Consider the following 12,918-nt stretch of genomic DNA (forward strand, 5'->3'; position numbering starts at 1 on the left):
ATTATGGGATTGAGTAAAGTTGTTTTATAACATTTTTGCTAACTGTTACACAATTTAAAGATTTGAAAAACTTTCTTTACTTTTTCTAAAGTCATCTCTGTTATCTATAAACTCTTACAAGATTTAAAAGTTTTAACGTTTCTTCACTTGTTTCTGAAGTCATCTATGTTGTTTATAAGCTCCTACAAGATTTAACTTGTTTATGAAGTCATCTCTGTTACTTTTTATTAACTTAAAGTTTTATAGAAAACTTTTACGAGGGTGCAACAGACTTTTATAAGACATTATATCCTCTGTTTCATTTTAATATTTTATAATTTTTGGAAAGGAAAATTTAGATTTTTCTTAATTAGTATTTAATAATTAACTTTTAGTTAAGAAAATTTATATATAAAAAATATTTAACTGAGGTAAATTTTAGACCATTAGGAAGGCAATACTATTTACTTTCAATGGTGTTTCAAGAATTTTTTATAAATCTTAGATTAAGTTAATTTATTTTTGTGGTTTAAGTAACTAATCTTATTTAGATAGTTAACACGAAAATATTCGTCGTTTATTCTATAAATCTCCGAAAATTTCAAGTCATATATGGTTGGAAAGATCTTCTTATGTACTTTAATTCATATTTAGGAGTGTTTGACTGAAAATGAACCGAGATAGTATGAAAATGACGTTTTCTGAAGTCGTGCATATCGTTTTTGTCTTTTAATTGTTTTTAGCTAAAAAGTACATAACTTTTGGTAGGGGAGTGATTTTGACTTGATTCTTTTTGCAAACTTCGACTTAAATTAATATCTTTATGATATTATATAAAGTTTGTTTAAAAATTAAAATTATTTGGACGAAATTATTATTGTCATTATCTTATTAATCAATTTTATGCACAATATCATTCATGTTTTTTGATAAAATAATTTGAACTAAAATTTAATCATCCAAACAATAAAAGTGCAGATAATATTAAACACATAACTCTCAAATCTCACCGGCCCTAAAAACTTCACCAATAGGATCAGTTGCTAATAAAAGATTATCATAGATTTAGGGCAAATTAGCACCTAATATCTTGATAAATCCTTTTCGTAATGTCACATGGAAACAAATATGTTAGTCCACAATAATAATCAGAATAAATTAGATTAAGGATTGAGAAAATGTACCTTGATCCGCAAGTAGCTATTTTAACCTTTGGTGTAATGATGAATATAACCCTTTTTTATACTTTAATTAACAATACTGATCTTTTTTTTGTAAGATAAAAATTTCTTAATTACTTATATTTTTTTGTTTTTTTGTGTTTTTGATGAAAGGAAAATTCTCACAAATTACATAAAATACTTAAGACAATTAAGCTATTTTTTTTATAAGAACCTTTTTTTTTTTTTTAATGAAAACTCTACTAACTTTTTTTAAAACTCACTTAGAAAGATTTTCAGAAATTTGCTTGTTTTTTGAAAATGTTGTGTTTTGAAGTTAAATTTTTGTTGCTATTTATAGAAAAAAAAAATGTAATTTTATAATAATTTTTGAAAATAAAATTAATTGTAAAAGATTTTGTAATAAATATAAATATTTTGTAATCATGACATAAATTTAATACAAGATTTAAAAAAGATTATGTTACTATTTATTTTACTATTTTCGTTTTATTTGTTTGTTTTGGTAAATTATACCAAATTAGAATTAAACTGATGAAATAAAATTTCCGACATAAATAATTATCAATGTTTCTAAAAGAGTGATATTTAATAAAAAGACTCTAATGAAACCATTAATTTATTTTTGATGAAATTTTTTTGTTAAAAAAAACGAGGTTATTAGTAACGTAAGAAAATATTTTAGCGTTGCGTAATGTCGCATATAACGATGGATTTTGAAACTTTTCCCTTGATTATTCGCGTTTGTACATACATGTACAAGTATGGGTTAATACAAATTAGATGGTTAATTATGCGGTATTTATTTAGCTGTACGGATTTTATAATCACGTAGTCACATGAGCCTTAAAGACGGGTGATTACATCTACTACTCCGCATTGAGTCTTGTCGTGTGTTAATTTGTTGGGACATAACCTTACGTCCTTATTTCTACAGTGGGGCTACGGAAATAAGTGGTATTTTCTAGTGAGACCTTTTGATTTTCATATAGCCGATGACCCACTCACTAATATAACGTATATATCTGATGAGTTAAAAAGTGATACCGCAAGTGCACGGTGTCTGTTGTTAGCAGATACTTAGCAAATACGGGTCGATCCCACAGGGAGACAAGTTCTATTAGTTTTTGCCCAATTATACGAACTATTTCAGTAACGAAAGTTGTTTTTGAGTATTAACTAGTAAAGCTAAAACAATAATAAAAATGCGTAATTTATCAATGAATTAAAGGTCTAGGGCGTCTGTTCGGTTCACCATGCTTATACCAATCCAATAACACAATTCAATTCGACAACGAATAAACTAGGCCGAGTAATTAAAGTACATGCTAATCCTACGGTTGGGTCTTAATACTTTCAATTCAACATATGCAGTACGGTCGCTAACATAATCGGAATTGCCAATTGTACAAAGCCTCTAAAAACACGATCTTTCGATTCTAATTCCTATTAGCTAGATAATTAATCCATGAAATTGGCCGATAACATAAATCAACGATTAAGAACAAATCAATTGGAATTACTTAATCATAATCTATAAATTAACGAACTTTAATGCATATCAATCATGGTATAAACATGGCTTCCCTTACTTAGCCCTAGAATAAAACTACTCGCTCATAATTGAATTAACAAGCATGAAATATGAATTAACAATGAATTTCATAATGAACAATAATAAGAAACGATAATTCAAAGCAAGAAATATGAATTAACAATGAATTTCATAATGAACAATAATAAGAAACGATAATTCAAAGCAAGAGAAGCAAGAAGAATTATGAAAATACCTCGATATTGATTAATTGAATGGAATGAACTAGGGCTCAATAATGTGAATAGAGAAAAAAATAAAACTAAGCGTTCAAAAGAATTCTAAGGAAAAAATAACATGAGGGAAATAAATTAGTTCCCTTGAGTATTTATATGCATCTATTTTCTAAAATAAAATAAATAAATAAATATGAAAATAAAAAATAAAAGTCGTCGATGATTGGTTGATGGAGCGATGACGTGGCAGCCAAACTCGAGCACGAGCCGCGCACACGGGAAGATAGATGGCGAGGCATGGGCAGCGACTAGCAAGAAAGTAGAGCAGCGAGGGAGCTAGCGAGCCATCCCTCGCTGCCATGCGCGTGTGTGTAGCAAGCTAAGCGACGAAGCTATAGTCAGCGAGGGAGCTAGCGAGCCATCCCTCGCTGGCCTAGTGAAGTGCAGCAAGACAAGGCGACGAGCAACGAGGCAGCGAGGGAGCTAGCGAGCCATCCCTCGCTGGCCTAGTGAGATGCATAGCAGGCCAAGGCGACGAGCAACGAGGCAGCGAGGGAGCTAGCGAGCCATCCCTCGCTGGCCTAGTGAGATGCATAGCAGGCCAAGGCGACGATCAACGAGGCAGCGAGGGAGCTTGCGAGCCATCCCTCGCTGGCCTAGTGAAGCTAGCAACCATGAAGCGATGAGGCACGACGATAGATGTAGCGAGCCAACGATAGATGTAGCGAGCCTACGATAGATGTCTTGCGAGCCAACGAGGGATCTTGCGAGCCAACGAGGGATCTTGCGAGGCTATGCACAAGCGATACATCGAGTTAATCATCCCCGGAAAACTCAATTCTCCGATCAAACACTTCGTCTCCGACTTAAACCATCCGGTGATCATTCGATCCACCTCCAAACACTCCAAAAGCACCCAAATGATTGTAAAATCACCTGAAATATCAAAAAAACACAAACGAAGCGTAATAGAGTACAATAACGACGACTTATGCAATTATGACTCTAAATGCAACTAAAATGAGACGAATGCCTAGAAATACAACCTAAATGAGCCTAGAATACCCTATATAAATATGATTCATCAAATTCCCCCAAGCTAAACTGTTGCTTGTCCCCAAGCAACACTAGACCGAAAACAAAGAAATGAGACGCACATGACTTTCATTGAACCTGAACAAACCTACTCAACTCTCGGGCAAACAATCAAACAAAGTTATTAAGACAGAAATTTAGCTCGGATACAAATAGAACCACAAAGCATCATGATCCACAATTGAAACAACCAAGCTTAGCCACAAACCGTTCTCAATCAAGCTAGTCACCGCATACCTTGTAGAATATGAATATATGATGCAACGCGGGGTAAGATGACAATAGCAAGAAATAATTTTCGCTCATTCACAAAACAAACATGCCGATCAAGAGGTCTTTATAATAAGCTTGTAATGGGGCTAGGTGAAAAGGAAGGGTAGGATATAATTTGGGAAAAAGTGAGAGTAAGGTCCAACTTGGGGAGCAAATGTGAACTATATGCGTCGGCGTGATAATGCCGAAAATCCAACTCCATCGAACCATGAAACCCGAACAATCAACCAAGTTATATATGACCAAGGGGAAAAACATAATATAATGTCAATGATCTTTGTTCAATCCCCTTTCCTTGCCTTCAAACTATATACAAAAACGAAAAACGTATTTTTGATTTTTCTTTGATTTTCTTCTTTTTCCTTTTTTTTTTCTTTTTTTTTCTTTTTTTTTTTTTTGAAAATGAAACTAAAGAATGAAATCGAAAGTACATAGATAAATCTAATGCTAACTGTTACAAGCTTGGGTGCCAACAATAATATACACCATATCCGAACCACAAATCCAAACATAGCCTCGAACCACAAACTATTGGCTTAGTGTGCCAATCAATCAACATCAACGAAACCATTACGAACACCGAAGCTCCCCCAAGCTAGACTTGGGACAAGTAACCAACGGGGCTAATAGGGCTCAATTTTGTGGAGTTAAAAGAATAAACGGACAAGGCTACAACATGGGTATGAAAGGCAGGAACTGATGTTTCTAAATTCGTCTGAAGGCTTCCTAAGAGAATGGCCTCTGTCATACGCGGCATGCGTGAGTTGCAACTAAACTACTAATGAATCTCAAGCCAAAATCATACGATAACAAGTCACATCAATCACGCAAACACATAGTAAGGTGACATACAAGGTAATTGGCTAGCTATTCTTGACACGAGACCAACATCTTACCGCATACCATTCAATTGGTTCACACAATGCCAAGCAGTTATCAATGTATAGCACAACCGACTGAATTTCAGAATCATAACTAAGTTCAAGAGAAGCTCCAGAGAGTCAAATAAAGTCCGAACATGGTTTGAAAGTCAAATACACTATGCAGGGTATAAAGAAGTATGAATGCAAGTAAAGAAAAACAACTAAACTAATCAATAATACTAGGAAAGCAGTACATTTTTTTCGTTGCACGTAAACTCCCACCCCTAATGGGTGGTACAAAGCGTAAAACACCTATGAAAGCGATAAAAAGTACACTAAGAAAGCAATAAAGGATAGGATATCCCTCCCCCAAGCTAGAATGATGCAGTGACCCCACTGCGACAATACGTAGTAATGCAAGGGAAAGAGAAAAGGAACGACTCACTCAGCAAGAGCCGGGGCAGGAGCTGGAAGCCGTGCAAGAATGGTGGAAACATCCTGTCGCAAAGAGGCAACCTGGTCGTCAAGAGCAGAGAGACGCTCAAAGACAGCAGTATGAAAAGATTCGCAAAGAGAAACAAAGGCTCCCAGCTGGTGCTCAAGTGGTACAGAGCCAGTAACAGGAGTAGGTGATGCCGGACCCTCGAGGGTAGCAGCAATGGGAGACGCAGGGGTACTCACTGAGGGTCCGGGGGGTGGACGCGCGGAGTCCGCCGTCCGGCTCCCCGATCGTCGAAAGTCATGTGAGAATGTCAAACATCCCGAGGTAGTGAGATCCGCTCGAGAACACGGGAGATAGGCATAAGGGGAGTCGGCCAGGCGGTGTCCCCCTCGTTTCACGTTCCAAACATAACGATCTCCTGTCTCTTTGAGCCAACCAAAACGACCCAATGACTTAATATCAAGCAAATAGTTTTTCGATGAAACCGGCTTCTTGCCCTCAGTTGACAACCCAAAATGCTTGGCAATACAAGTGATAAAACCGCCACAATGGATATCTCCAACATCTCTGTTACGAGCAGTATGAAAAGCTGAGACCAAGAAAGAACCATACTCAATCGTAGGAAGGTCCGGGGTCCTTTCAATAGTGAAAGCCAATAAGTGTCTGAGGTCACATGTGGTGACTTGATTCATCTCCTTTTTAGGGTAGAAGACACTCTTAATCACCCGATGGAGTAATCTGAGGGAGGGATTGATGATCGAGCCACACTTGCTATGGCCGGGATTCCAATCCTTTTTTCCAGTTATTCGAAACCAAAAGTGGGAGAGATCACAAGGTGTACCATCCTCACCTATCTTGTCATCCAAGAAGGTGTTGAACCCGTATGAATCAATTATGCATCCTTTCTCCCATCCAAATATATCATTTACCTCATCGACAGTCAATTCACGAGCTACACCACCAAGTTTAAAATACATCTTTGAGGGCTCTCCTTTAAACTCAAAGGAAGCTAGGAATTCATAAGTCCAATCTGCAAAAGTAAGCTCAGTAATACCAAGAAATTTCTCCCAAGACGAACCAGAAAGAAGTTCGTCAATACTAGAATGAAGTCCCAATTTGGTAGCCGCATCTATGGAGTAGAAAAGTGTAGAACGGACCGGTCTTTTGTACAAGGCGGCTAGCAAAGATTGTTGGCGAAGCTCAGGATTTAGATGTGGTGGTGGTGGTGGTATTATGGGTGTGGGGGCTTGTAAGGGTGGTGGTAATATGGGTGGGGTGACTTTTGGTGGTGGGGGTTTTGGGGTGGGTGGCTTTTTGAATGTGGCAGGTTTGGGTGCAGTTGGTTTAGTGGCATTACGCTTAGGATTTGAGCGTCTTGGTGGTGTCATGGTGTATGAAATCTGTGATAAGTGTCACCGCAATCAACAATGCCAATAATCCTAGTAAATCAAAACTCCGGTACTCCAAGCAACAATCAAATCAATGAAACCAGAATTCACAATGAAGCAATTTGTCCCTTAATCAATTTCAATTGACAATCAAGTAATTCATGTAATTCAGTTTAACCATAAGCATAGAAATTCTTGAATAATGTCAAAGAGTAAAATAGAGGGAGTAATTCGAATCTTACTACCAATTTGGTGATGAATAGAGCATGAAATTGATGTAAATCTCCTCCTATGACCCTTATGAAGTTCACAATTCAGCCAATTTGAACTCCAACCATGAGAAACAAAAACCCCCAAATTCATTAAGTCTAGGGTTTATGGTGTTAAAGTGGGAAAAAGGTGAAGGATTTTTGAGGGTGGGTGATTGGGTTGGGGCGGCGCCGGCAACAGGGGGTGGTCGCCGACCGCCGGTGGTTTGTGGTGGTGGCTGCCGGTGGGAGGTTGGGTGATGGTTAGTGTTGGTGCGCGATGGTGAGAGAGAGGTTGGGGGTGGGCTGTTGCGTGAGGCAAGAGAGTGAGAGTATTTTGTTTGGGTGGGCTGGTATGTGGGCGAGGGGTGTCGAGTGAGGTGAGGCATGAGGGTGGGCTGGCAGGCATGGTTGCGCGAGCTCTCTCGCTGGCGTCGAGCCAGCGCTCGCTGGGAGCTGCGAGCATCGAGTGCGCGAGGGCGGGTTGGCAGGCCTGGGCGTAGCGCAGGGAGCTCGATCGATGGCATCGAGTGGTCGATCGCTGGCTGCGAGAGTTGTTGCGCGAGCTCTCTCGCTGGCATCGAGCCAGCGCTCGCTGGGAGATTTGCTGCGCGCGAGGATCGTGCACGAAGAAGAGCAGGTGTTGCGGGCTGGCAGGGCGCGAGATATCGCTCGCTGGTAACGAGTGCTCGCTCGCTGGCGAGAGAACGCGCAATGGGACAAGTCCAGCGCTCACGCTGGATTGCCAGCGGGCAAGGCAGTGGCTCTCCATTGGAGTGGATATAGGCCAGCGCGCACGCTGGGCAGGCGCTGGGTTTCGCGAGCTTGCGGCTTGTCGATGCATCAAAGTTTCCGGAATTAACTCGATCTTGCACCTAGACATCTAAAAAAATCAAACACCACTAAAATAAAAATTAGAATCGTTAGTAAAAATTAAAACACGCAAAAATAAATGAATAATTACGATGAACGAAAAAACTAATCTAGAAATGACATAAAAATACGAAAAATAAACAAAAATAAATAAGAAGACGAATTCAAGTGAAATCAAATAAAATATTTTTGTTCTTTTGTTGTTTATAATTTTTTTTTTCCTGTAAAATAACCTAATAAATAAAATAAATTAGATTAAAAATAGAAATAAATGAAAAAATTGAAAAGAAAAAGAGTTAAAAATCGGGTTGCCTCCCGATAAGCGCTCGTTTTAAGTCATTAGCTTGACTCCAAACCTCAATAGTCAAGCGTCGGTGGGTGGATCGGAGAGATAGATCGTCTCCAATTTTCCAATAAACACTCCTTCAGTGTATAGCTTCAAACGTTGACCGTTCACTTTGAACTTGGTGCCATTTTCACTAGCAACCTCAATAGCTCTATGTTCCTTGACTTCGGTGATAGTAAAAGGTCCGGACCATCTAGACTTAAGCTTTCCTGGAAAAAGCCGTAGTCGTGAATTATAAAGCAAGACCTTATCACCGATGTTGAACTCCCGTTTTTGAATCATCTTATCATGAAACTTCTTCGTTTGCTCCTTATAGAGCCTATGATTCTTGTAAGCTTCAAACCGAAGTTCATCTAGCTCATTCAATTGAAGAAGTCTCGCTTCACCGGCCGCTTCTAAATCCATATTGATCTCCTTGACGGCCCAATTAGAGAGATATTCCATTTCAACTGGTAGATGACAAGCTTTGCCATACACCAACCTATACGGAATTGTCCCCAACAGAGTCTTGTAGGCCGTGCGTAACGCCCACAATGTGTCATCCAACTTCAACTACCAATCTTTTCGAGACTTGTTGACCATTTTTTCGAGAATTCTCTTGATTTGTCGATTAGAAACTTCAACTTGGCCACTCGTTTGAGGATGATAAGCCATGCCAACCTTTTGAGTAACTCCGTGCTTCTTCAGAAGAGCCTTAAAAGTCCTTTGATGAAAATGGGAACCCCCATCACTAATCACGACCCTTGGGACTCCAAAGCGCGGAAAGATGATTTTCTTGAAAAGCTTCTTTACGAAGTTAGAGTCGTTGGTTGGCGATGCAATAGCTTCACCCACTTTGTAACATAATCAACGGCAACCAAGATGTACCGATTCCCACATGAAGAAGGGAACGGTCCCATAAAATCAATGCCCCATACATCAAATGGCTCAACCTCAAGAATTCTGGTCTGTGGTAGCTCTTGCCTTTTCGAAACGTTGCCCGTTCGTTGACATTCATCACATGCATTGCAAAAGAAACGAGCATCCTTGAATATAGAAGGCCAATAGAAACCACTTTGAAGAGTTCGATGGGCGGTCGGAATAGCACCAAGATGGCCACTAGAAGGTAAACTGTGGCAATGCTTAAGAACCCCGTGGGTATCCCAATCTGCTACACACCTACGAAACATACCATCGGCACACTTCCGATAAAAATGTGGATCATCCCAAAAATACCGCTTAGCATCATGGTAGAATCTCTTACGTTGTTGATATGTCAACTCCGGAGGATGGGAGCCACCAACACAATAGTTCGCAAAGTCCGCATACCATGGGGATTGAGTAGACACAGAGAATAGATGATCGTCAGGAAACGAATCATTGATAGGCCCGTCTGTGTTAGATTGAAATTTCAACCGAGAGAGATGATCTGCAACAACATTCTCAGCACCCTTCTTATCCCGAATCTCCAAATCAAACTCCTGGAGAAGAAGAATCCATCGAATAAGTCTCGGTTTGGCCTCTTTCTTGGCCAACAAATACTTCAAAGCGACATGATCAGTGTGTATAATGACTTTCGAACCAACAAGATACGTCCGAAATTTGTCAAGTGCATAAACAACCGCAAGGAGCTCTTTCTCAGTAGTAGCATAATTCATCTGAGCTCCATCCAAGGTTTTGCTTGCATAATAGATGGCATGCAACACCTTGCTCTTTCTTTGGCCAAGCACTGCTCCAACAGCATAATCACTCGCATCACACATAATATCGAACGGCAAATCCCAATCCGGAGGCTGAATGATTGGAGCAGTTATCAATGCTTTCTTGATCCTGTCAATAGACTCCAAACAAGCATCAGTGAACTCAAATGTGGCATCCTTCAGCAATAATTGAGTGAGGGGTTTCGCAATTTCAGAAAAATCTTTTATGAAACGGCGATAGAAACCCGCATGACCGAGAAAACTCCTCACTCCCTTGACAATCACGGGAGGGGGAAGTTTCTCAATCACCTCAATTTTTGCTCGGTCAACTTGGATGCCACGCTCAGAAATAAGATGACCAAGTACCACTCCTTCATTGACCATAAAGTGGCACTTTTCCCAGTTCAATACCAAATTCACTTCAGAACAACGTTTAAGCACTTTAGAAAGATTATGCAAATATACTTCAAAGTCAGAACCATAAACACTAAAATCATCCATAAATACCTCCATGATATCCTCGATGAAGTCAGAAAAAATGGCCATCATACACCTTTGAAATGTAGCAGGGGCGTTGCACAAACCAAACGGCATTCTGCGGTATGCAAAAGTTCCATATGGACAGGTGAACGTCGTCTTCTCCTGGTCGTCTAGGTGAATGGAAATCTGAAAGAAACCTGAATATCCATCCAAATAACAGAAAAAGTTGTGTTTTGCTAATATTTCTAGCATCTGGTCAATAAAGGGGAGGGGAAAGTGATCCTTCAAGGTGGCCATATTCAACATTCTATAATCTATACACATACTCCAACCTATGATACCACGAGTGGGGATAAGCTCATCCTTATCATTCTTAACGACCGTTGTCCCCCCTTCTTAGGAACGACTTGCACCGGGCTCACCCATTTAGAATCTGAAATGGGATAGATGATGCCCGCATCAAGTAGTTTCACTACCTCTTTTCTCACCACATCTTGCATATTAAGATTCAAACGACGTTGTGGCTGTATGCGAGGGCGGTGATCTGCTTCCAAGTTAATTCTATGCATACAAAAGTCAGGACTAATGCCCTTGAGATCGTCAATGCTATACCCGATTGCCTTTTTGTGCATACGTAGCACGATCAGAAGCTTAGAAAGCTGGCTATCGTCGAGTGCAGCATTAACGATCACAGGAAAATCCTCATTATCATCAAGAAATGCATATTTAAGGTGAGATGGTAATGGTTTTAGTTCTACCTTCGTTACCTGTGGCTCGGAAATAGAGCAAACAGTTTCCAATACCTCAAAACCATCGACCTTCTCAGCTTCAATTCCATCTAAATCCGAGATCAAGGAATCAATCTCACAATCTCCATCTCCTTTCTGGGCTTCCAAGGTGAGAGTCGCCAGCAATAAGTCATCATACAACATTCTAGGAATGTTGTCTAGAGAAATCTCTTCTGTAATATCAATCCTGCAACAAGTATTCTCAAGCATAGGAGACTTCACATCATTGGTTAGATTAAAAGTAACAGTATCATCACCAACACTCAAAGTAAGAGACCCAGACTTGACATCAATAACAACACCTGCAGTACATAAAAATGGCCTACCTAAAATTATAGGGATTTGACTATCCTCCTCCATATCTAGTACTACAAAGTCAACAGGAATGTAGAATTTTCCCACCCGGACAGGAACATCCTCCAAAATACCCAAGGGATACTTTATAGAACGATCTGCCATTTGCAACGTGATTTGTGTGCATTTTAGTTTTCCCATATTCAACCTATTACAGACAGAAAGGGGCATGACAGACACACTTGCACCTAAATCACATAATGCTTTATCAATGAACAATGCACCTACATGACAGGGGATGGAAAAACTACCCGGATCCTTAAGTTTGGGTGGAGACTTATTTTGCAATATGGCACTACACTCTTCGGTTAGGGCGACTCTCTCCACACCACCATAATCCCTTTTCTTAGTGATCATCTCTTTCAAAAATTTTGCATAAACAGGAATTTGAGATATTAAATCAGTAAAAGGGACCGTTACCTCAAGATTCTTGACCATTGCCAAGAACTTACCAAGTTGTTGATCGACCTTAGTTTTCTGCATCCGGTGAGGGAAAGGTAACTTAGACACAATAGGGAGAGAATCAGAAATCTTCTCTTTCCCCTTATTTGCACCAACATCATCAGCATTATCAACTTCCAGGACTTGAGGCTCTGCATCAATTGCTTTCCCTGGTCCATCTGTGTTCCCCTTAGCAAGAGTTGCATCATCAGTGGGCATCGGGGGTCCATTATATTTAGTGCCACTTCTAAGAGTGATAGCATTGGCACTTTCTCTGTTCTGGGGCGGAGTAGGTTGCCCTGGTAGTGTACCCGGTTGCCTTTGAGATAGAGTGTCAGCAAGTTGAGCAACTTGATCTTCCAACATTCTATTCTGATTCTTCAACTCTTTGATGCTCTCATCATGGTTCTTTTGAGCTATCTCTGCGGTCTTCTGCATATTTGCAATGAGCTTATACAGATCACCCATGTTAGGCTCTGGAGTAGCACTGCTCTAAGGGGGTTGTTGATATCCTTGATGCGGGGGCCTATTAAACCCCGGGGGAGCATTATGTGAGGCTCCTTGTTGAAATGGGGGCCTAGCAACATGTGGTTGAGGTGGATGGAACTGTGGTTGCGACCATTGTTGCTGGGGTTGAGGATTCTGAACATTGTTGCCCCGATATGAGAAATTTGGATGATTCCTCCAACCCGGATTAAATGAATTGGAATATGGGTCA

General features: G+C 39.8%; 1 protein-coding gene across 1 annotated transcript; it reads right to left on the reverse strand.

The window, feature by feature from the left end:
• Positions 1 to 8,476: 8,476 nt before the first annotated feature.
• Positions 8,477 to 8,902, reverse strand: LOC130471498 (uncharacterized). Its single transcript, XM_056841677.1, has one exon. It carries the CDS (start codon positions 8,900 to 8,902, stop codon positions 8,477 to 8,479), a length of 426 nt encoding a protein of 141 aa, XP_056697655.1.
• Between the last annotated feature and the right edge of the window lie 4,016 nt (positions 8,903 to 12,918).

Source organism: Spinacia oleracea, chromosome 4 (genome assembly GCF_020520425.1).
Source record: "Spinacia oleracea cultivar Varoflay chromosome 4, BTI_SOV_V1, whole genome shotgun sequence".
Lineage (NCBI taxonomy): Eukaryota > Viridiplantae > Streptophyta > Magnoliopsida > Caryophyllales > Amaranthaceae > Spinacia > Spinacia oleracea.